Raw genomic sequence first — 23,706 nt, 5'->3', positions numbered from 1 at the left:
AGTGTGGCCAAGAATGATGTGGTGTTCTGAGGTGGCTATATTTAAATGGGACCCAGATGGGCGACCTTTCCTGGTTGATTTTATATAACATGCAGACAGGGGTGGAAAATCACCAAACTCATAACCTCTGCACAGATGCACACGTTTGAGATTTATAATGCAATTTATCATTGATGCGGTTTTTGTTTCATAACAGTTATTAGATGCAAATTTCTAGGTGTGATAAAACAGAATGCATGATGCGTCAAATTGACTTCAACAGTTTTCAATTAAATGCCTGCAGCGCATCACCTACAAGTTGGGGCGGTGGTAACAAAAGATGGAAATGATTGGATCAATCCCCAGTTAGAGAGGTTACCTAGCTCACAGGTAATAGCATCCTGGAAAAGCTCAGTCATGCATTCAGTGGTCAGATTCACCAATTTAATTTAATTTAATTTAAATTTTCTTGAGATAGAACTTTTGGTTTGCTCAAAAACACTTAAAAAATTAAGGAATGTAAAGTATTTGTCGTGACCACCTTCATTGTCAAAATCAGCCTTATATTTTAACACGATTATTTTGTCAGTTTTTGTGACGATATTAAGCGATGAAATTTCCTCCTTAAAATACTGATTTTTGGAAGTCATCCACTGACGTAACCAAATCCTATGCGTGGAACCTCATATGCACCTAAATGAAGTTTTTAAAGTTTTTGAAGTGAGTTCAGAACATGATCTGATGGAGAAATGAAACACTTCAGTGTCTTTCTGTAACTATGAAAGTTATACAAGAGAATCCGATGATTTATAAAGGAGTGTGGAGAGTACAGGTTATTAAAAGAAATCCACAGATTGTCAAACCTGCTGTGGAATAAACAGACATAAATCCAACTTTTCTAAGTAGAGATTTGAAGATTTGCCTGAAGGGGATCTGATGCGATGTGATTTTGTTCTAACCAGGAGGCTGTAACTGTGACAGAGGTCGATGAGGGAGGAGAGGGGAGGGAGGAGAGGGCCGGTCCAGGATGGACTGGAAGTGTGTCTCCAGCAGCATTTATAAACATGGCCTCTTTACCCACCTAAGGGTTATTGTTTACATACATCCATACGCACCAGTCCTGCCTTTACATCTCTGCAACCCTGAGAGCTGTAGAACGCAGACGTACCCACATCACCGCTGCTCCTTCTCCTACATCAGCTTCACTCCTTCAATCCTCAGCAGCTGCTTTACAGAGAGGATCACATCAGACAAGGAAACCCTCGAGGATTTTAGTCAACTAATTCCTACTTAGATCTTCCAAATTCTGCCGCCACCATTTCACCTCCAACAGTCATGTACAGCTCCAACTACTCCCGTGCCAAATTTCGGCATGAGGCGAGGGAGCCTCTGCACCACCCCAAAGGGAAGAGCTGTGGCTACTACGTGAGGATCATCTTTTTCTTCTCCTCGCTGATCCAGTCTCTCATCATCGTCAGCCTGGTGCTCTTCCTCATCTATGGACAGCCTGAGAAGTCTGCAGTGGAGCAGAGGGTCAAGGTAAGGAGTTTCTTTTAATCTGATTGTATTTCTGAAGGTATGACTTGTTTTTGAATCACTGAAAAATGCTCAATTTTGAATGATAGTTTAAGTCTTTTCCACACAACGCTCTCAAACCAGACCCTGTAAATGAAATGGATTTACTTCTGTAAATTCTGCAGCTTTTGATTACAGCAGCATCAATCTGCTGCATGTTTGACATGTTCTGCAACTGAGAATGAACTCTACCATAAGTCTATTACTGATGTCTCCTGATGAAGCTGAGTCGCTGAGTAATGTGTTGTTACTCTGAAGGAGTTGGAGATCAACAACAACAAGCTGGGCGAGAACAACATCCAGCTGAGAAAGGAGAAGGCCGACCTGGCGGCTCAGCTGGGAGCTCGCACAGGTGAGAGAGACGGTCTGCAGAAAGCGATCGAGAAGCTGAAGACCGAAGCCAACATGACCGAACATGTGCTGAAAGGAAAACTGGTGAGTGGACGACTGCAGAGGTCGTTAAAACATCCTGGGAAGCAGGGCATTTTGTGCAGCCCTTAAGCGGTTTTTAATGCGACTTAATCACATTCGGAAAAAATTCTCCTTGCTCAGGGTTAAAACAAGGACTTTTTTATCTGCAAATTCTACAACATGATTCTTTCCGAAGGCATTGTTGTCGTCTTCCTATTGGTTCCCACTGGTGGGGAAAGTATTTCTGGTGCTTTGTGAAAATGTCCCACAATAGAAGTTTTGTTTAAGTATGTGATCCAAGTAATCAGGATGTCATTACAGTTTTATGACTTGCAGATTAATTCAGATTTTTACTTTCACAATTGGTTGAAGTGGATTTTACATCTTAATTGAAAATGATTTTGAAAACTGTACTAAATTTCAAACTAGTTTGTCAAACGATAATCTGTAGATCCACTGAAGTAACGCTGGATACTTTCATCTACAGCAAATCATCACATTACAAAGATTTGATTGAAACAAATATAATTACTATGAATACACTATGAATGTACTGCATTAGTCATTGAGTACATGAGAAAATTACTTATGAAGGCATAAAAATAAACCCCAAAAAAGATTAATAATTGCATGAATTATTTGCATTTGTAGGAAATCTGTGAGAAAAAGAGTGCGACAACACTCAGCATGATAGCCCGGCGTCCCACCACCATGATGCAGCCTCCTGTTCTCGTCACCAGCAGCAGTATGTACTTTAATACTGATAGCATGTGGTTTGTGTTTGTCGACAAGCAAATAGTTTTTTACATAAGTGAAGAACAAATTTCACAGTTTTGTGTTTCATCCACCATAAATTACTTTTATACAGTCGATTTGGTGGCTTAATTTCCTCCCTGTGATAACAATGTTTGTTTTTTTGACTGAACCCTTCAGGTGAGTTGAAGACTCTGCAGAGCCTCAACGCCCAGCAGAAGGCCATGATAAACCTGATTCAGGCAAACTTCACCCAGACCGTTCTGTACCTGAGCCAGGAGAGAGACATGGCCCTCAAAGACCGAGACAAGCATCACCAGGATGCCATCATCCAGCGCCGGGAGAACACCATGCTGGCGGAGCAGCTCACCATCTACAGCAGGTAGCGTCCGTTTGTCCATCAGCCTCATAGCTGAACTCGCAAACATGAAACGTGACTGATCGGCTTATGTTTTCATCATCAGGAAGTGCAAAGAGGACTTCGCTCATTCTTTGGATGGAATCAAAACGGTGACCAGGGATTTCCTGAACAGGATCAACAATCTTTTTCCCAACCAGATGACCTTTCACCTCACGTGTGACAGTCAGAGGGAACAAATGGAAATGTTACGAAACAGCTGCACGAACCTGTCCAGAGACGTGGAGAATAAATTCCAGCTGTATCTAAACAAAGTGGGGGATAAGGTGAGTACATTGTGTTTTATGAGTGTTCTTTTTAGGTATCTCAAAAAGTAATTAAAATACATTTTTGAGATACCTAAATGGAAAGATGATTACAAATTTGATCTTTGGAAAATGTCACATATTTCAAGTTTATTGTGTGTCATTTATGTCAAATCTTGTCTGTCAAAAGTATATTAAGCTGTCAATAAAACTTTTTGGTGGGGTAAAAAGTAAAAATGAGGTGGAACAAAAAAGAAAAAAAATTTCATGAAGTAACTGTGAACCTTCTGCTACACAGCTGTTGAGTAGTAATCTCAGTGTTCTTTCCACCACTGTCCTAACCTCGCCATAAAACGTGATGGAATATTCCACATAACAAACGAGATGGGAAATTAGTTTCTCATGGGAGGAAGTATATCCTCTCCATCAAATGACAAATCTAGCTAAAGAGACAGACCAAGGCAGGGCCAGGGCAGAGGTGAAGTGTCTGGCTCTGCTGACCAAGCAGTGATTCACAGAAAAAAGATGGAAGTTCACGTTTCATTGCTCTTATCAGACATTTTTACCTTTTCAAACAAATTAATCAAATGTCTTCTTCTTAAAACTACAGTGGCTCTTGCTGTTTAATCACTTAATCAATTCATTTAATTTCTACAAAAATCCCAAGAAAATAAATACACGCTAGACAGAAGGGAAAACAAAATTAAAACTACAGGATTGCTGTACCAATTCCACCTTAAATTTAAGGGTTGTCACTAATTTCATTTTTTATTTTATATACTTAAATGACCCCCTAGGGGAAATTAGTGTCACATTCTAGTGTTAGTAATTTGCATGCATACATATTAGTGTGTACAATCCCTGAAGAAACAAGCACACTTAAGGGGCCTGTAGGCATGCAGGGGCAGGTAGAGTGGCGGGCAGCTCCTGCCTGTAGCGCCTAAATGAGCAACTTGTAAGGGGGAATGGAGCTGTCAGCTCACACTCCGGGTGTTTTTTAGGCGGGAGCCGGAATCAGACTGCCGATCTTGCAACATTAGATGACCCGCTCTACCACTGAGTCACTGCCGCGCTCTACAGTAGCTCTTGCTCTTAGCTAAAGCTAAGTTTGCTTATTGGCAAATCTGCCTATTGGTTTCTGAATGTATTGATCGATAACATTAAAAGCTTATAATAAATGAAAAACGCCTTTCATATTTACAGTACCTGAAATGCTTGTCGATGTCTTAAAATGTCTTCTTTTTCTCACCAGCAGTTAAAAATACAAAAAAAAATAAAAAAATCTGTTCATACAAAAATGAGGAAAACAACCAAAAGTTATTGCTGAAGGAACTGGAACCGAGATCCAGGAGAGATCCTGTCCAGAATTTTAAATTTACTAATAAAAATATTCACTCTAAAATCATTTTGAAAATGCTGCTCCTTCATTTTTGAACTACCAGATGTCTTTCCCTCAGTTCCATAGATATGAGTTGTGTCCATTCAGTATAGATTTAATTCTTTTACCGGCTGTGCTACAGGTTTTCCAATGTGAAACTGAGGAAAATGCACATGATCAAATACAGTTCTTGATAAAAGAAGACAAAAACAATTATGTAAGAAGGCACCATTTGGAAGCACAATCAGTGGGGTGCATTCCTAAATCCACACACATCACTTCTGACTGACCCTTCACCTTTTGCTCAGCCTCCGTGTGAAAGAAATAAACATGGTATTGGTTGAGACATATGTCACATTTAATCTTGAGATGACGTCCTTCTTCTAGGTGTCTGAAATCCAAGCCCTTTCCAGTCAGCTGGAGGTAAAAAACGCACACCTGAATACTGACTTCCAGCAGTGTGAACGCAGTCGTAACGAGGCGATCGCAGACGCCGCCAAGCAGCTGCAGCTCAAGCAAAAGACTCACGACGACCAGGTACATTACACGTATGAGTGGTAACCTAGTCTTGTTTGAACAGTAAACCCCCATCATGAAGTGGCGCAAGAGATACAAACAAAAATATAAATAGAACATTTGATTTTATTCAGGTGGAGAAACTCCTGCTGGAGCAGAACCGGCTGAGGGAACAGAAGAAGCTGCAGGAAGACAGTTTAGCCCTGAGAGAAAGAGAGCTGCAGATGCTCCAGCGGATGGTCGCTGCTCAGGCCAAGGTAGAAGACACACAATGGAGCAGCTGTTTATGTGTGTGTATGTGTATGTGTGTGTGTGTGTGACACACAGCAATGCGTTCACATCCGTTATGAACTCAGGACACATGTTTCACTGCACATATTCAGTGTCAAAATCCATTTGACTAAGTGTTGAAAACTTGTGAACACAGGGTAGAAAAATACTTTCAGCACTATTTGATATTTTCAAAATGGAAAATAAATACACACATACATATAAAATTCCCAAAATATAAGGTTTCATGAAAAATATCAGCAGTTCAACCATTTTTGAGTGTTGTTCTAGATACCTGGTATATAATAAGGTAGCACCTACACTTGTTGTGTGTAAAAATTTAATATTAACAAAATATTAATCAGCTTTGAAGAAACTACCTCTTTTCTTTTGTGGTGGGCGACTTTAATGACTCTCTAAATGTTCTGGCTGAGTCAACACACAATCAGTCCGTCAGGGGATTCATGCTGACAACCAACCGGATCAGAACTTCTTCTTTAACCTACCGGGTCGTTGGTCATCTGAAAAAAATGTTCCCAATTCTCCCACTTGGCTCCCAGACAGAAACCATCAAATCGTTTTGATAGGATTTACTCTATTGTTTACATGGACAGTAGTGCAGCTGTGTGTGTGTATGTGTGTGTGTGTGTGTGTGTGTGTGTGTGTGTGGACTCAGCAGAAAAGAGGAATCTGAGGGCAGCAGCAGGAAGGATGGACAGGCCAGATAACACAGAACAAACATTTTACGGAGGCATGAGTTCACTAAACGTCCCGTGTCGAACTCATAGGTTATTAACGACCAGTTTAGGCATCCGTGTACAAGTGACGTTATTCCAGTGTGATATCTGTGTGTGTTGTTATATAACACAGACATCTTGCTTTTCAGCCTGGTGCTCCCAAAGCTTCCTCTGTCCAGGGAAACCCACAGCAGGTGGGACCTCCTGTCATCAGCAAAACTCCAACGGTGAGCGGAAAACTGATGATGACTAATGCTGGATTGGATATCATTAGGTTTGAAGGCATTTAGTCACAGTACAAAATATGGTCAAACTTGAGGATTGAGATAATGAAAAGATGGCTTGAGGATCATGAATGTCCTGGAAACTCCTCCTGTAGACATGTTTCAGTCTGGAAAGAGCACATCCATCCTCACTCTGTGTCTGCGTCTCCTTCCTCCTATCGTCGTCTCTCTTCTTTACACACTTTGCATCAACATCAGTTTACGTATTCATGTTTTGGGGAACAATCTAGTTACTATTTGGTGATAATCTGTGTCGTCCGACAGGTCAGATGAGGTGAACCAGCAGCCTGAAGACTGGAGGAATCATCTGTGAGCAACAGGGAACATTTTGCCTTTAGAGAGTTTCCTAAGGACATGTAGATATTTCGGATACACATCCTGTAAATACCCTGGATCCCATGTGAATGGAATAATTTCTATTGTTGATCTGTGCATGCTTTAGTGATAGGGATGGTTTATTTTTTGTTGCTTTCTTTTTATTGGTATTTGATTTGAAACATTTGCTGTGAAAAGACTTGGCCTCTAACCAGAGATATGTAAAGTGTTCCTTAACGTTACTGTAAATAGTTCTTTAGCGTGTGACTGACTGTGTTCTGTTTAGGGAAGAATTAAAATTACGCTAAATTCAAAAACAACTCCCTCCTATTTATCTCCTCAGTGTTTTGTCACTTTGCCATGAAAACACAACAAAGCCTCAGACGAACCTTTTGGCAGCAACGGCTCACTGGAAGGCAGTTATTCTTAAAATAGCCAGATTTATGTTTCCGAAAGAACATAATTATCTACTGCAATAGACAATAAGTCATAAACGCATCATCACATCTGTGGTTTCTAGCACTGTGTGTCAAATATAAGATGAAGTTTTGCTTGAATTATTGTATTTTTCATGGCTGAAAGCCGAGACTGTAGGATTAATGTCATTTTAATGATGCATTTTACAAGCTTATTAATGTAGCTGCTTTATGAAGTGTACTAAACCTTTACAACTTCCTCTTCCTGTCTGTGCTAGGCAGTTAGCACATATGGTCTGTCAGCACGCAGTAGAAGAAGAAAACCTTCCATATGTTCTATTATAACAACAGAGTGATTTAAAACATTTTGTATAATCAGTTCTAATACAGGAACAGGCCTGAGGGTAACATGATGGAGGGGATATGGATAAAAAGAAAGTCACAGTAACAACTATGCAGGAACAAAGTGTTAAATTCCAGGGTTAGATTGTTGAGGGTCAAACTGTCCAGTTCGATTTGTCTCACGTAGAATTTGGCTTTTTGTCATCCAAGTCTTTTCTTTTCTTAGCAAAAAAATAGATTACTGTAGTTTGTTTTCTGTGGGTTCATGTTTAATTACGCAGAGATTCATAGCAGAAAAACGAAAGAAGGCTGAGTATTTTATATTTCAGTTACTTTTCTTATTAAAGAATAGGGTGATGCTGCAGTTTCCAATTCGTACCGTATTTTTTCTCAGATTTCCTGTGAACATCCAGGAAGCTTCTCCTGGACGTCTAGACAGAACAATTATGCGAGATTCCCTCGGTGTTAAATAAACCATAAAGATACACTCAACCTGCCTCATGTCCTCAGGACGTCCTTTGTTTAACATACAATGTCTTGGCTCCATTTATAGACCCGAATAAAAACACAACTTTAAACGAACAATTCCCCTAAAAATTGAGAAGTCTTAACCGTGGAAGCAGTAGCGTGCACCCCCCCCCTTTGCCTTCTGAGGTGGGGGCACAACCACCAACGTTTGAGGGATTACACAAAATCTACCTGACAGATTTTCATGAAACTTGGTGGGATGGTTGTGTGTCTGGCAGAGAAGAACATGTTAAATGTTGGAATGGATCCAGAGTTATACTCAAAAGCTTTTGTTTGTTTGATTGTTTGTACTTCAGAAAACTTAAAGCAGAATCTTACAGCCGTGAGAATCTCTAGAAGGCTGCTCCGAGTTAAATATGATCGTCAACACATTTGACCGGCTGGTGGGGCTACAGGAACCCGAAACTCATTTGGATTCATCCTCAGGTGACCCTGACCCTAATTAAATTAAGAAATTTCTGTCATCAAACATGCCCGTTTTTCCATTAAGTGTAACAAATAAAGACAACATGGAAAGCACTACTTGGAAAATGTACCTTTTGCTTAAACATATCCTACTTTGTAATTAATGAGGGAGAACATGAACAACAATAAAATGGTTGGCAGAGCAGCATGGAAAGAGGAAAGGCCAGGTAGCCGAGACGGAGTCCAGAGAGACAAAAAGGAGACTGTCGGTTTTGCTGGTGGAGAACAGGGTAGATGTCGTCAGAGACTGGGAGAGACGAAACCGACTCGGGAAGAAGTGTTCGGAGTTCAACGAGGAAACATAAATATTTGATCCAGGCCAGATTGACAGGGGAACAAAAGACTCAGCACTGCCTCCAGAAAATGTCCCGTGTTCCCACAGAGCAGAGAAGGGTGATGGGTAACCCGCCTCCCTCCATCAGCTACGGACTGTTTCTTTCTGCAGTTGGACAAAAACAATCGAAAACAGGAGGGGAATATTTATACTGCCACTCGTCTAATTTCTCATCCCACAATTACTGCTTCCAACATGGCTCTCTTCTTTCTTCGTCCTTAGAAGGACTGTGCAGAAAACAACCATTTCGTTTAAGATAAATAGAGTCCCTGGCTTTTTTTACCCACTTTCTTTGCCATAGAGAAAACCTGGACAGAAGCCATTTAATTAAAGGGGAGATAGACGTTCTACTGACTTCTTATTTTATATCTGGAATCGTTTCCTGGATTAATCACAGAGTTTTGCTAATTTAAAGAATTTTGTTCTGCTTGAAGGTATACAAAAAATTAGTTGTAGGTAGTTTTAAAAAAAACCGCAAGCAAAAAAACACTTGTCAGCAAAGGTGGCATCCGCTGTCTAATAAATTTTAATGTCTCAAAAAGCACAACCGGAATAAAAGACTGTCTCCTGAGTGCAAAGGGATCAGAAAAGAACATGATTTTATTCTTTTTTACTCTTGCTGTGCGTTGAAGCCTGGCACACTGCCGAGGCTGCAGCTTTACCGACACCCTGGGACCAAACAAGAATGCAGCCTTCCTCTCCAATCGGCGGCGAGCTGCATGGACATGGTGTTTTTTGCTTTTACAAATCCAACTATTTTCCAATGCAGAAGTCTTTGAAGATGATATCCAGGATCTCCTCTGCCCCAACCCGTCCAGTGATCCGACCCAGGCACGTGAGAGCCAAACGAACCCCCTCAGCTGCCAGCGCCAGGTCAATGTCTCTATACTGCTGGTACTGAGCCAAGGCCACAACACACTGCTGTAGGTGGGCCCTGTGGCGGGCCTGGGTCAGGGTGGGGGCACCAGCCAGAGGATTGCCACACCTAGAAAGGAAGTTGGAGAACAGAATGATACAGAGTGATTAGCAGCCATTATTTTGTACTTTGTTTTGTATTTTTAATGCATGTCATACACCTATATCTTTAATTTTTCAAATAAAATTTCTAACACTGGCAACACCCGTTTTAATTATCACAATTACAGAAAAGATCCTGCAGCAGTAACTCATTTATGATGTAATCTGACAAAACAAAACACTATAAATCACAGCATCTCACAGGTTCTTGACGCTGCTGTGCAGAACGGCGAGGAAATCATGCAGTCCATCAGTTGTTTGGCAGGAGATCAGACAAACAGGAGGGAGGCCGGAGAACTGTCTCAGGTCGACATCCAGCTTCTGCTTCTGCTCCTGAGGCAACAGGTCTGTTTTATTCAGCACCAGGAGAAACCTGTCTGCTGGATATACTGTGGTAAGAAAAAAAAAAACCCTCAAGTACAGAGACGGATTCCTCTTGATTCCTATTTCACTCATCTTTGTCCAGCCTCGGCACTCTCCTACGGGTCAAGTAGCACTTGAATTACTCCCTAGACATTTCAAAGCGCAAGACGTGACTAAGTGTAACATCGGTACAGTACATATTTATTTGAACATCTATTTATCTAATATCCATTTAAAATACAGCTTCAATATAGTGAAGCAGAGGCAGATGAGGCCCAGATGTCATACCGGTCTCAGTCTGCTCCTGGGGGGGAAGGACGCTCCGGAGGTGTCCCTGAAGGAAGGCTGCAGTTTCCTGAACGTCGGTGGGGAGATGAGAACAGTCCACAACCACCAGAGTCAGATCTGCCTGCTCCACTCTGGAAAAACCAAAGGAGTCTCAACTCTTCATATGATCACTTTAGTCAAAACATGTTTGGATCGTTTTTAACTCTTAAATCCACTTTCCAGCAATCAGCTGTCAAATTATAAACTGTGGTGCACAAAGCTCTTTATACAGTGATTAGAAATAAAATCAACAGGCTCACAATTGTATGGAAAGTCTGTTGTATTCTGTCACAGACGGATCCTGAGGTGCAATCAGAGGGGCAGGAACCTAATTTGCCCCTGGGGGGCCTTGTCCTGCTACCTGTCTCTTTTTTTTTTTCTTTGGTGAAGTCTCAGACATCTTGTGACTATAGTGATTTTGCATTTTTATTGTGTGGGAGGGAAGGATGATCATGACTTCTCATGCAACTCTGATGTCAATGAAAAGTCTGCTGATAAATCTGAATTTGTATTTCCGTGGGGGGGACTGGCAAACCTTATTTGAACGTGGCATCAGTGAGGCAGAAGAGGCAGCTTTGTGGGGAGGGACGACCCCCACATTGGTTTATGTTAACAAGTGAAACAGCAGATACTGCTGTCAGTGAACGCAGGCAGTGGGTTCTGTGTCTCAATAATGTTTAAAAACGTACAATGGAAGTGAATCCAGTTTGACTTCAGCACGCCATTCATAGTACATTCAATGGACAATGTGTAAATAATGCATGAATCTGACAAAAATCTGAAATATAAGAATAAACTTTAAATTCAAATTCTTTTTTTTTGTCCTGACTTAAAAAATAAAAATCAAGTCTTTATGTTTGATTATTTTAAGTAAGAATTTTTAAGCCATAATCCTCTTCCCAAATCATCTGTCCTGTTAACATTACCATCATGATTTGTCTCACAAACGACGCAAATCATGGGAGAAATATTTAAGAGGATTCACTTCGAAAATATTCAACACGCTCCCGCACCCTGGTCCCACACTGAGGCAGCAGCAGCGGATGCTTGTACTTACCACGTCCTTCCTGTAGTGACCCAGGTCATGAGTCTCTGACCTGCTCCCTGCACACAAAGTTCCCCATTGAACATAAACTGCCCACCCTTCCTTCAGAGCCACCAGGTCGCCCAAATAACTTAAACAAACAGCAGAGAAATTACAGCCTGTCTAGGCTCAACATGTTCTTTTTGCAGTCATATTTTTATCTGGACGTTCAGAAAACAATCCCAGACTGTCAGGCAGTTTTAATACCTTTATTTATCGTCCCAATGTGTATGCATGATTCAATACCTACGTTTGTCACTTCTGGCAGGAAGATTGTAATGACTAATACTGAATCATTTCCTGCAGTGAGTGAGTCTGTGTGTGTGTGTGTGTGTGTGTGTGTGTGTGTATGTGTGTGTGTGAAATCTAAAATATATTTGAAGCTTGGTTTTGTTTGAGCTGATTCGCTGCTGCCTATCTTTCCCGCAATCCACTGATAATTGATTTTTTTCTTCCTGTTGTGTAATATAGCATGTCATGTAAGTACATGTGTGTAAAAGCTGCTTCATCACACACACCAGTGTTCTGAATGATGACGATGGGCTTCAAGTACTGCTATTCTTTAATGTTCTACTCTAAACATCGGAAGCAGCTGTCAGCCAATGGCCATATGTGTCCATTCTAAACGCCACGCAGGAAGAATGTCTTATTGGTAAATACTTTACAACGAGGAAAGGAGGCTCTTCATTATGCAACCTCCTGGGAGTGTTTGTCTGGCTTATTTTTAACTGGGGCTCTGCTGTAATATAAACTCTAGCGTTTACATAGACATTACAAAAATATAACGGTTGTACAGATGGAAGTCAGTGACTTATTTCTTCCCTTCTTTGTTTCCAGGAACATTTTTCATTGGTTCCCCTGGCTAATTTGTTCTGAGTTTCATTACACACTTGTAACCAGTGACTGAAGCAGTGATTTAACATGTGATTTAACTTCTAGGCTGCTGCTGCACCAGAGTACATCTCTTCCAATTTTTTGGTCTACAACATCAAAACTTCCAGTCAAAACAAACGGTTGCCCGCCATCGTAACTGTCTTTTTGATATCATGTAATTTCCTTCCCCCTACCTTTCCCGAGCTCTGCGGACCCCCTCCCTCTCCACCAGGTCTGGGCTGTCTCTGAGGCCGGCCGTGTCGCTCAGGAGGACGGGGAATCCACCGACGTCCAGGGCCGTCTCCACCACGTCCCTGGTGGTGCCGGCAATGGGAGACACGATGGCTGCAGGTCTTTGGCCTGGATAGAACAGGATTAAAGGTCGGCGGTACTCTATATTGTGCTTAAAAACCAACAGCAAGCAACAACATATACAGACTAACACGATTTTCACTTATTCATTTCATTTTACAGTCTCTCCACCACACAATAACAAAGATACCAGCTCATTTCTGCTTGTCTTTGCTGACTGAGGGGGTTGAAGAAAAGACTAATGACAGCAGGAAACAATAACAGGATCTAATCTGAAGTTTGACATATCACTCATTATTCTGTTAGGAAGCTGTGAAGAGAGCCCCCACTCCCCTGGGTAGTTTACATAAAGCGATCCTTAATGATCTCCGGATATGATGTCCTAAACACATGTAGAGCAAAACATTACACCATGAAGATAAAGGGTTTCATTACATCGGTAAAAACTAAAAGGGTTTTCATTTGGTGACGAAAACATTTACACAAGTAGCTGATATAGAGAAAAGAAATGACATTTAGATGATTTAAAATATTGTAATTCATATCTACCAAGCGATGGGACAACGACTGTCCAGTGGGTTTTGTGGTGATTATTACAGTATGTTCTTGCACCACGAAGAGGTTATTATTATATGGTACATATTACATCGGAGACATCATCTTAAATGTCCACAATTTCACATAGAAAAAATGGATTCCTACAAAATCAGATGGAAACTAAACACCTTGGAAACAGTAAAAAAAACACAACCGTATCACAAGTAGCTTATAGCTTTTTATCCAACGACCATTTTGAAGTGGACCCTTAGTGTTGGATCTTTGCTGTTTGTCTCTTGCACAGGAAAAAATGTTAGTGTGTGTTTCTATGAGTGGATTTAAATGAAGACACGTTTCACTACATTCTGTGAGTTCCTGTCTTTCCTTCCCAAAGCACGGCTGACACGGTATGTAAATATTTTAATAGGAGTCTCCTTCACGTTTCTGTGTGTGCATGCTTGTGTCGGAGTGTGTGTGTGTGTGTGTGTGTGTGTGTGTGTGTGTGTGTGTGTGTGTGTGTGTGTGCGTGTGTGTGTGTGGGGTGAGTTACTGAGGACTTCTTACACAATGTGTTCAGGAGGCTGCTTTTTCCCGCATTGGTGGCTCCTGCGATCACCACCTGGACTCCGCTGCGTAGGCGCTCACCCCTCCTCTCATCCTTTAAATGTCGTTCTATCTCTGCCTGGAGATTAGACACCAACCTATCCACTGTAGGAGGGTTGGGAGGGGAGGGGGGGCACAGAGGCAGACAAATAGAGAGGAGGGACAGGACGTGACAAAGGTTTTGTGTTTGACTTCACTTTCGTTGCCTTGTGAAAGGAATTTTTGTCCTCTGAGGGAAGAAGGCCGGGCCTCCGATGTCTGACACCCTTCGTCTGGATGAAAAATGGGTCAAGGATCAGTCGCTTTCCGCATGTGGTGGAAAAATTGTTTTGACAACTCAATATACCAACAGCACATAATTTTTCTTGAATAAATATCTGAACGTTTTGAGAATCTTGACTGGCATGAATTCATCTGACTTTGACAAAGAAAAATAAGAACCCTTCAGATGTTAAACTGATAAACATGTTATTTACGGTACGTTTACAGCCGTCAACGGAAAGTATGTATGGCAGATTTGCTATATTTAGAGCCGAGGCTATTATTTACCACATTCCGTGCCACCAAAACAAAGTCGTTCCCAGGGTTCACAACATCTAAGAGCCCCGCCGATGCCAAACAGGCAGCAGACTCACAGGAAACATCCTTCATGCAGGTGTGCACCCACCCAACCACACACACACACACACACGCACACACACACACGAGCATGGGAAACCTGGGGAGAATGTTAAGACTGTACCGTGCTGCTGACAACCTCACTCTTTTGACTGACACGGCAGGTTGGCTTTGAAGGCAACACGAATGCCTCTACCCCCCCCCCCCACAACCCCCTCCCCACCCTTTTCTCCACACTTCCTACAGGAAATTGTCTTTTGAGCCGTTGGATGTCTTTAGCTTCTCAAACACACATGATGAGCTGTCGAAGATGCAAACAGGAAAGGCGGCTGGACCCCCTCAGTCCTCAGAGAGAAGCAGAGCCCTCTGACCCCCCCGCCATCAAACACCCCCCCCCCCAGCCCCCGCCCTGAAAGCCCGAGGGACGACACGACACAAGCAACAAAGTTCATACGTACCTTGGTCCAAGACCCCATCTTCAATGAGCTCATCTTCGCTGAAGTCTATGAAGGCCTCGACGTGAGCCAGACACTGCAACGCATCAAACGGGAGGGGGGACAGGCTAAAATTAAAGTATTTTCTGCACTATAAGGCGCACCTAAAAGCCCATAATTTTCTCAAAAACTGACAGTGTACCTTATACATGAAAAAAAGTTTTGAAATAGGCCATTCATTGAGTGCGTGCTTTATAATCTGATGGACCTTATAATCCAGTGCGCCTTATATGTGAAAAGGTTTTAGAATATGCCATTCATCGAAGGTGTGCGTTATAGTCCAGGGTGCCTTATAGAGCGGAAAATACTCTCAGACGAGTTGATGCCCTCCAAAATAAACATCAATTTGAGGCTCAAATTTGAAGCAAAAGAGAGGAAAACCACGAGTCGTCCACCACCAGACGTTCAGTGTGATGATTGACACCAGGCAGAAACACAATGGTAGTGTGACTGCACAAATACAGGAAGCATCACAATCCCCTGATCCATGCAACCCATTCACGAAACTGGGAAACTGGAGGGTAGAAAAGGGCATTGTTTTGAAGCTCAGTGATGGTTTGACCCCTAACATACAGACAGTTCACTTCTGATAAACTGGATTCCCAGGTATCGGTGTCAGAAATAATGTCATATTTAAAATGCCTCCAGGAAATACACTGAGTGAGCGGTCAACAAGAAGCTGAACGCTTTCTCAAGGGAGACCTCCTGGAGCAGCCGGTCGGAACCGGCGCCAGTAAACAGAAAGATCAGCGCTCTGTGCTCATCAAAACAGATCGCAGCAAAGGAGGGGCTGATGGCGTCCATCAGGTCTGGATGTTCATCTGCGGTCAGTGACCTTCTGCTCTGAACTGACGTGGAAGAAGAACTGGGAATCTGTTTTCAGTTTCAACTCATGTCATTCTTTCATACAGGAGTGATTAAATAAACTTACAATCATCACTGCAACCTTTATTTCATGTCACACTCATCACACGTTCCTTTCATTTCCGGTCTTACGGCAACCGTTTTCCCATATGCCCAGTGCACTCTGCTCTTCCCCCCAATCTGATTTATCTCACCTTCGAGACTGAGTACACTTTCTGACCCTTGTTCATGTGTACGGTATGCTACACAGGATGCAGTGCAGATAAGAAACGCCGTGCTGCAGCAGAGAATACATCAATGTCTGTATTGTCTGCCTGTCTTAAAGGCAAACATGCAGCTGCTGTGTTTTAATCCATCCAACCCAACATGAAAGCCAGATGTACTGAAGGAAAGAAGGAAGGAAAAAACACAAAACCCACCAGAGCGGCTACAGCACGATAGGGTGCAATGCTGGAGATATTATTTTAACAATTATTGTTCTTGGAAAGTCAAAATAAAAACCAGCTGTGATATGTCCTTGAATGCTTATTAGTGGTTTTCCTCAGGAAAGAAATCAACAGCTCAGTGGTGTCTCTCAGCGGCATCAGATCTGGAGCCAAAACAAGACCAGATCAAACTTCCAAAAGCTTGGAAAACTGAAGTCACAGCGCCAGATACTACATAATGAACAGGAGGACAGCATTCATACATTAAGAAAGTTGTGATTTTAATCTGGCACGACATCAACAGCTCTGTGATCAGAGATTGTGATTGACCTTTAAAACCTTTAAAAGAAGACCTGCGATCTATGCAATTAGGATCAATTCCACATAGCTTATTTTGTTAGATTGTAATTGTTATGTGTTATTGACACCATAACCTATTTTAATCTGAGTGTGCAAATTTTGGTTTATTGCATTTTATAGGAATTTTTCCTCCGTTAACATCCCTGCAAGAAAAAAAAAAAATTAAACTTGTCTTTAAGCCAGGATGGGTTTCACTAATTATCAACATGTTCCAAAACCTCCTAATTCTCGGTACTGAATAGAAAAACATTTACAGTACACGCTGCAGCAACATGAAAACAGGAAGGCATCTCGTGAACTTAATCATGGAGGGTAAGCTGCAAAAGCATCTGTGGAGATGGGAAACAAAAATAAAACAACACTGTGTGAATGTGACACTTCCTAGGCCTGACCTGCAGCACAGTACAGGTACTTTCCAAAACATTGTTTCCAGGGAAATGTCCGACACGAACACGGAGCGATCCTCCTCCAGGGGCATATGCAGCAAAGGGGAGGGGGTAAGTAGGAATTTACTATCCGCACTCTGTTCACCTGCGGCTTTGTCGACCAGGTGATACACATTTCTAGAATGTACAAGAATTCATTTAAATTTTTCCAATAAGTTTTCAACTCAGGCTGTGGACCTACCACTTTCAGTCTGTGGGTCCAGTCCTGGTAGAGGCGCCCCAGCTCTCCTGACATCTGCCTGAGGGCCTGTCTCCTCTGAGCTTCCGTCTCAGCGTGGATCAGGTCTGCGAGCCCCTCCACCTTCAAGGATTGTTAAGATTAGGATCAGTTTGTTATGTTAAGGTTTTCACCCTGCTGTTTTTTTTGGGTTTTTTTAAATCACAAATTGATCATCTTTATTTATGTAAAAACGTTTGAATGCAAAAGACAAAAGTAAAATATCTAAATGGAGAAATTTGCTAATCTCATTAATTTTTTCCACTCTTTTCTATTTACCTCTGTCAATCCCAGTTTCCCTGCTTGAAAGGCTCGCCGCGTGAACTCTCCAGCTTCAGCGGGCCTCATGCCAGGCACGCTTCCTGTGCAACAAACGCAGTGAGCAGACATCAGTCAGGCACAAAGCGCACATGCATCTTGTAAACCATCAACACCGACGCAAACAAACCGACGCGCGCACACACACACACACACACACACACACACACACACACACACACACACACACACACACACACACACACAGGGAAGGGTAGAACACAAGGTCAAGGTGTCACTCGTGGTACAACTGGAAATAAAACGTGCAAAACTGTTCAGGATAATTATTTTCACACATTTTCAACCCTCATCAAGAGGAGACCAGAATGAGTCTGAAACCATGTGTATGAAATCATGACCCATCAATTAGAGCGAATTATTCACCTGTTCTTCTAATGACCGGTTGTAATCTCACATTATTAAAACATTTGTTTTGGTTGTTTAAATAGTATTTATTATACAACAATGTCATGTTCAACACTGTAAACTCAATACAACAATATCTGATCGGCGATTAATCTTCAATGAATTTGTAGCTTGCTATAATGCGCAGTTCTGATTATACGGCACTGCCCTCTAGAGGGCATAACGGAGAACTGCAGTAAAGAACAACACATGGAATCTTCGCATTTAGAGGTTGTACAGAATGATATTACTGTATAGGTCACTTTCAAACCACAGAAAGGACATAAAACCGTTTTTGCTTTATAGATGAGCATTCTGGCTTTATGACAGATACCTCAAACAATACAATTGTGCCATTTGAATTAATGGTATATTTTTTCAGATGAAGCAGATGAGGCAGAGGAAGAAGTATGGAATCACTCCATATTGAAGAGAAAAATTAAATAATTTCATTTCCAAAACAAATACTTGCATAGTCAGCATAGGCAAATTAGACTGCAGTTTAAAGACAGTGGCTGTAGAGGATATCAAGCTGTTGGACTGGCCTAATTGCAAGAAAAGTGCTCCCAATAAGAGAGCTGTCATTAAAATAATGGAAAAGATTATAAAACTAATTCAAGAAGGCAGTCTGGAGTGTGGCAACAGATGTTAGTGGTTTCCCATTCAATTGTGTCTAAAATGGGGTGCGGGTAAAAACAAAATGACATCAGAATAGAAAATAGAAAAGGTACAACAAAACAAATGAATAAAAACTTGGTGGAAACACTAGTCAAGATTTGAGAAACAAATCAGCAGAATGAAATGGATTTTCAAACAGAAAAGACAAAGGAAAAGCAGCACTGACACCTAAACAGTAGAAGAGAAGCTTAGAGTTGGACATGGAGAAGAAATGGATGATTGGACTAAAAGCATCTATAGTGAAGAACAACAAATCTGCATTTGTGCGAGAGTTAACGTTGGTTGTCTGGTGACTATTAAACTACACATACAAAGACGACTGCTTGAAGAAAACAAGCTACGTCCCCCACTCTTTTATGATAAGGGACTGTGGGTCAGGTAATTGACCAGTGATGACACAATCACTACCTCAACAGTACGTGATCAGGTGCTCAATGAGATCTTTCACATCATTCCCATTGTTGGGATGCGGGTTTGATTATAATGAAGTCATTTTCAGGAGGATGACGGTGATTCCATCACTTTTCTAGAGGGTGCTGCCATTCGAGTAAGATGTAAACACTTGTCAAAAAGAATATTTTACGGATCGTAAAAAAAAGAAATGTAAGCATTACATGATATAAGTGTGAAATGTATAGAATGACATCGGTGTGTTACCTAGAGCCTGTAAAACGGCACTGATCACAGCAGGACCACCGTGGATGTGGAACTCCACACAGTCCTCTCCTGTGAAACTGTGAGGAGCTGAGAGACAACAGCAAGCCAGTTCAATTTTCACGGGGAACAAAATCATCCTGAGTGTTTTTAATTTTACTTTTATGTTTTCTCTCTCCACAGAACTATCTCACATAACACACATCTTAAAATGAAATCAACTGAAATAAAACCTCAACTGTACTGGCATTAGTTATTTAATTATTTCTCATCTTTTCTTTTGTTGATAAGCCCACTGGTGGGATAAGGGAAGTATTAGTAAACATTTCTACAAGTCTACACAGTACAAATCAAATTAGGATTAAGTAAATAAAATAAAATATTCATTCGTATTTCTATGAAAGAGAACAGACCTGGAAACCACAAGACAAGCCCTCGGTCCAGCACCTCTTTGGATTGGGGGTCGGTGATACTGCGTAACAGGGCTGTGCGTGGAGCGGGGAGGCTGCTTGTGAGCCCAACCATAGACCTCAGAACTGCAGATGATGCTGGACCACTGGCTCGGACCACTGCCACTCCACACCTGCCATGACCAGACGACAGAGCAAAGATGGACTCAGCATCAGCCAGGCCTGCTGGGGCTCCATCGTGGACGCTTCGGAATCTGCAGGGTAATGGTCGTCTGCTTGAGATAGGAAAATATGAAGACACACTTCAATTGAGTCAAATAGTCACATTATTATTATTATATTGTTATTATTACTATTACTATTATTATTATTATATCTTCATATACACAGCATACATATTGTTGGAAAGGGATTTTGTGTGTGTGTGTGTGTGTGTGTGTGTGTGTGTGTGTGTGTGTGTGTGTGTGTGTGTGTAAGCGATTACCAGCTGAATATGTGCCTGGAATAAAAATACTATGGAAAACTGATTGAAGCAGCATTACTTTCCGAGATCAGAGCTCGAATATGAAATATGGAAACAAACCTTGTCTTAAGTGAGTGGACAGCAGCTCTCCATAGTCCGAGACGAATTGATGACTGCATCTTTATTTACCCACAGAAGACAGAAGACCATTAAACTTAATGTTCTAGCTGATGTTCTACACATCAGACCATTACACAACTGACTGTCCTTGGCAAAAAAAAAAATCACTGCTTCCTCATTTACAACTAAGTTTACGTGGAGATACCGTGAATATAAAGCTCATTAGTAAATTAATAAAATCGTAATGTGACCGTTTAAACAGTCTGTGAAAGCATCTTCGTCAAACTCATGCCGCTGACACCTCTTCCTTGAAGCACATATTTTCAACAGTGACGCCGGCGCTCCCTCTGCTGATTCTGATTGGTCGGTGGGCGAGACGTTCTACTCTCCTATTTGTTCAAGCCCGTTGAATCATAATTGAGCCCGCCCACTGTGCGTCTTTTATTTTGGTCCGTGTAGCTACATGTATTTCGATGCAGAGCGTCAATTCACATGGACGACTCCTTTTAATACTAAGTAAAATACCTTTTTATTAGATTTGTGTGTGTGTGTGTGTGCGTGCACGTGCACGTGCACGAGTGCCCCACTGCAGCACCCTCCAGCTGTCAGCCCAGAGAGTGGTGAGTAAGCAGAATTTCTGCTTAATAAAGACGCGGGGCTGTAAATCTTGCGGGGGGAAGACTCACAGACACAGTGCTGTGCTTCACTGTGTCTCTACAGTGAAGCACAGCACATAAGAGGGATGGCCAAAGAGACAAATTGTGCACTTGTCAAGGAGTCATGGCCTGAGGGCCAGAAGGCAATCTTTAACCAAGGATCTCAGTAATTTATCTCAAGCATGACAGCTACCACCTTGCAGCTGTTGGGCATTATCAGTACACAAATATTTTTGTCTTATTTGCTCAAACAGATGTTAAAAAGGCCGTAGATCTAATCAATGAACACAAAATCCTCATGCCATACAAATTATTGCCACCAACCTCACACACCTGCACAACTCTCTCTCACACACACATCATGCAGTTAACATCTGCTCCTGTGGTGTGACATGATCATGCAGTATAATTTATAAGAGGATGTTCTGACTGAGCCTGCTCAACCAGTGTTGAAAGCCTGAGTGTAATTATCCTGCTTGGCATGTACAAATTAAACACACTCTATAGTTTGCTTAGCACACTTTCAAGTTGTGCTTGTAGTTTTTGATGGGGATAGCACAGTGATGAACAGAATAAGCAGACATGTTTACAATGGGTCCACATACAAAGTGTGCATGGTGGCATGTCTGTGTGAGATGAAAAGAATTGCCACTGAAAATTGTGATTGCGATGAAAATTATGATGGTGTTGAAAATACTAAGTATAATATCTCAAACATACTTTTGCAGTCTAGCGCAGATTAAATTGTCAAAATCAATTATCTATTTTTCTTGGAAACTTTGAGGAAATTAATTTCTGGACTTCTGAAAAAGTAATACACCTTATATACTCTGCATTGAGTGCTATTGCTTCCAATAGTATGCCTTAAATGCATGAAAGATAAAAATACATAGCAGCGTTAGGGTGATCACATTAGTAATGTTATCAGGTGACCTTTTTTTTTTTTCAATGAGTTTTGCCTTAATATAGTAGCTTCTATTTCTGGCCCCGGTTTAAACTGCCTGCTGACAGAGGTCGCTGTAGGGAGACAAACATCACATTACTCTTAGTGGACGGCAAGCACAAAAAACACTCATTATGCTCATAAAATATGAAGGTTTTTAGTCTAAATTCAAAAAGTTTACTGTGCCTGAAATGAATGTTGCAACATTATCCACTCGCATTAATTTCCCGATGGAGGAATTCCTTGCAGACAGTCAGGGACAATATTGATCAAATTGTCAGGCTACACTATTGAATGGTTTCAAGGCGTGTGCGTGATGGTGCGTGTGCCACCCATCCTCCCTCCCTCCCCCGCCCTCCCCTCTCTTTGTCCCTCCTCCTCAGTCACCGGAGGAGCGCTCTTCATACAGACGCGCATCTGCTCCGGAATACTACCAGGATGATCCTCCACCTCACCGACAACCTTCACTTCACTTTCACACTCATCTAACCCACCTCTCGGACACCCCCCTCCCCGCAGCTCGCCTCTCTTACACCCATGCTTTGCCTTCCCCCTGAGATGCAACACCACCTCACAATTTCCCGGAGAATATCTTCATCTTCAGTCGCTCCTCGCTGATAGAGAGCATGCCCGACGCGGGGACTGCGGGCGCGTCTGGCGCGTCTGGCGCGACCGCCACCTGCGACAGCGGCGAGAGCTCCCGGCACCGACACCGAGCGCCGCAGGGCGACGCGGAGAGGCCGGAGCCGGGCGCTGCCCCGCCGCAAGCCTCCTCCGGTGTTCTGGGTGAGTCAACGGACGGAAGGGGACGCAGGTGAACGCGATGTGGGGGGTGGGGGGGGGCGAGACGTGCACCGCGTCATGATGCATCCAACGGCACCGTCCTTTTGTTTCCACGAGGGCGCACCGAAATCACCCGACGAGGCTACAGAGCCGTGAATAATTCCTTTGACGCGCATTGTGGAGACGCGCAGCAGCGCCTCCTGGTCCGCTCCTCTCTTCAGGAATAAGGCCAGCTGGGCTGCGTTCTGGTGTTTGGGTTTGACCTTACTGGCCGTGACTGCAGCCTCCCTCTTGTGTTTACAAAAGCACTTTCCAGTAGTCATATGGGCAATAACTTGATGTCTGTTTTCATTCAACCTGATTCTGCTCCATTCTGTTGGTGCATGTTCTGTCATTTTAAACCAACAGTTAATAACAGTTCATTGTTTAACCAAAGTGTGTGTAGAATTATATTATTTACCTTTTTAAAAAAAAAAAAAAAACTAAGGCTATGAAGAGCAAATATACCCCTGGTTTACTCTGAGGATTTGAATAGACCACATCATGGTTTTTCTCACTGCAAGGATTGCAAGAGAGGTTATTTTTGGAGCGAACCACAATATCAGCCTTGGTAGAGTCTCAGCTGCTGAGCCTGGTGGTCTTTCTCGGTGTTGCCCTCTGCTAGTGCTGCTGCAGTGATGCAGTGGGTTGGGACAGAGAAGCGCTTCTTTCCACACTTGGTGGAGGTAACCTGAGCGGACTGCTGGCGAATGCCAGACCAGCCTGGAAGC

The 23,706-nt window shown here is 42.2% G+C and overlaps 3 protein-coding genes and 1 long non-coding RNA gene across 7 annotated transcripts in view; 3 read left to right on the top strand and 1 right to left on the bottom strand.

Moving 5' to 3' along the window:
- Positions 1 to 1,028: 1,028 nt before the first annotated feature.
- Positions 1,029 to 7,201, top strand: plvapb (plasmalemma vesicle associated protein b). Its single transcript, XM_068318757.1, has 9 exons — positions 1,029 to 1,518; positions 1,813 to 1,989; positions 2,617 to 2,710; positions 2,899 to 3,100; positions 3,183 to 3,402; positions 5,147 to 5,296; positions 5,410 to 5,532; positions 6,432 to 6,509; positions 6,831 to 7,201. The coding sequence occupies exons 1-9, from the start codon at positions 1,315 to 1,317 to the stop codon at positions 6,837 to 6,839; spliced, it is 1,257 nt and encodes a 418-aa protein (XP_068174858.1). The 5' UTR covers positions 1,029 to 1,314; the 3' UTR covers positions 6,840 to 7,201.
- A 1,621-nt stretch (positions 7,202 to 8,822) lies between these two features.
- Positions 8,823 to 22,851, bottom strand: gtpbp3 (GTP binding protein 3, mitochondrial). 3 transcript variants are annotated; one of them, XM_068318756.1, is made up of 11 exons: positions 22,729 to 22,851; positions 19,975 to 20,243; positions 19,565 to 19,651; positions 17,786 to 17,868; positions 17,471 to 17,590; positions 15,159 to 15,231; positions 14,044 to 14,187; positions 12,825 to 12,990; positions 10,635 to 10,765; positions 10,186 to 10,372; positions 8,823 to 9,951 (listed from the first exon to the last, which is right to left on the bottom strand). In XM_068318756.1, the coding sequence occupies exons 1-11, from the start codon at positions 22,779 to 22,781 to the stop codon at positions 9,720 to 9,722; spliced, it is 1,545 nt and encodes a 514-aa protein (XP_068174857.1). In that variant the 5' UTR covers positions 22,782 to 22,851; the 3' UTR covers positions 8,823 to 9,719. The 3 variants fall into 3 exon arrangements, with proteins under 3 accessions (XP_068174857.1, XP_068174855.1, XP_068174856.1); XM_068318754.1 differs by lacking the exon at positions 22,729 to 22,851 and adding an exon at positions 20,555 to 20,851 and having other exon boundaries at positions 19,975 to 20,246; XM_068318755.1 differs by lacking the exon at positions 22,729 to 22,851 and adding an exon at positions 20,555 to 20,851.
- LOC137598522 (uncharacterized) lies at positions 17,283 to 17,912 on the top strand. The gene is made up of 3 exons (XR_011036693.1): positions 17,283 to 17,340; positions 17,446 to 17,572; positions 17,801 to 17,912. It is a non-coding gene; the product is annotated as an uncharacterized lncRNA (long non-coding RNA).
- The window catches only part of ano8b (anoctamin 8b), a 28,523-nt gene continuing 27,596 nt past the window's right edge, over positions 22,780 to 23,706 (top strand). For both annotated transcript variants that reach the window (XM_068318753.1, XM_068318752.1), the window contains exon 1: positions 22,780 to 22,939. In XM_068318753.1, the coding sequence (XP_068174854.1) occupies positions 22,780 to 22,939 (160 nt within the window). The remainder of the gene's footprint in view (positions 22,940 to 23,706) is intronic.

This window comes from Antennarius striatus, chromosome 7, assembly GCF_040054535.1.
Source record: "Antennarius striatus isolate MH-2024 chromosome 7, ASM4005453v1, whole genome shotgun sequence".
NCBI classification, from domain to species: domain Eukaryota; kingdom Metazoa; phylum Chordata; class Actinopteri; order Lophiiformes; family Antennariidae; genus Antennarius; species Antennarius striatus.
This window is presented reverse-complemented; position numbering and strand designations above follow the sequence as displayed.

Excerpts from the sequence above, each read along its gene's own strand:
- plvapb (XM_068318757.1), top strand. The coding sequence starts at position 1,315 with ATGTACAGCTCCAACTACTCCCGTGCCAAATTTCGGCATGAGGCGAGG. Across the intron at positions 3,403-5,146 it reads TAAACAAAGTGGGGGATAAG|GTGTCTGAAATCCAAGCCCT; the intron begins GTGAGTACATTG and ends TCCTTCTTCTAG. Across the intron at positions 5,533-6,431 it reads TGGTCGCTGCTCAGGCCAAG|CCTGGTGCTCCCAAAGCTTC; the intron begins GTAGAAGACACA and ends CTTGCTTTTCAG.
- gtpbp3 (XM_068318754.1), bottom strand. The coding sequence starts at position 20,613 with ATGCAGTCATCAATTCGTCTCGGACTATGGAGAGCTGCTGTCCACTCA. Across the intron at positions 17,591-17,785 it reads GGAAACTGGGATTGACAGAG|GTGGAGGGGCTCGCAGACCT; the intron begins GTAAATAGAAAA and ends CAATCCTTGAAG. Across the intron at positions 10,373-10,634 it reads CCAGGAGCAGACTGAGACCG|TATATCCAGCAGACAGGTTT; the intron begins GTATGACATCTG and ends TTCTTACCACAG.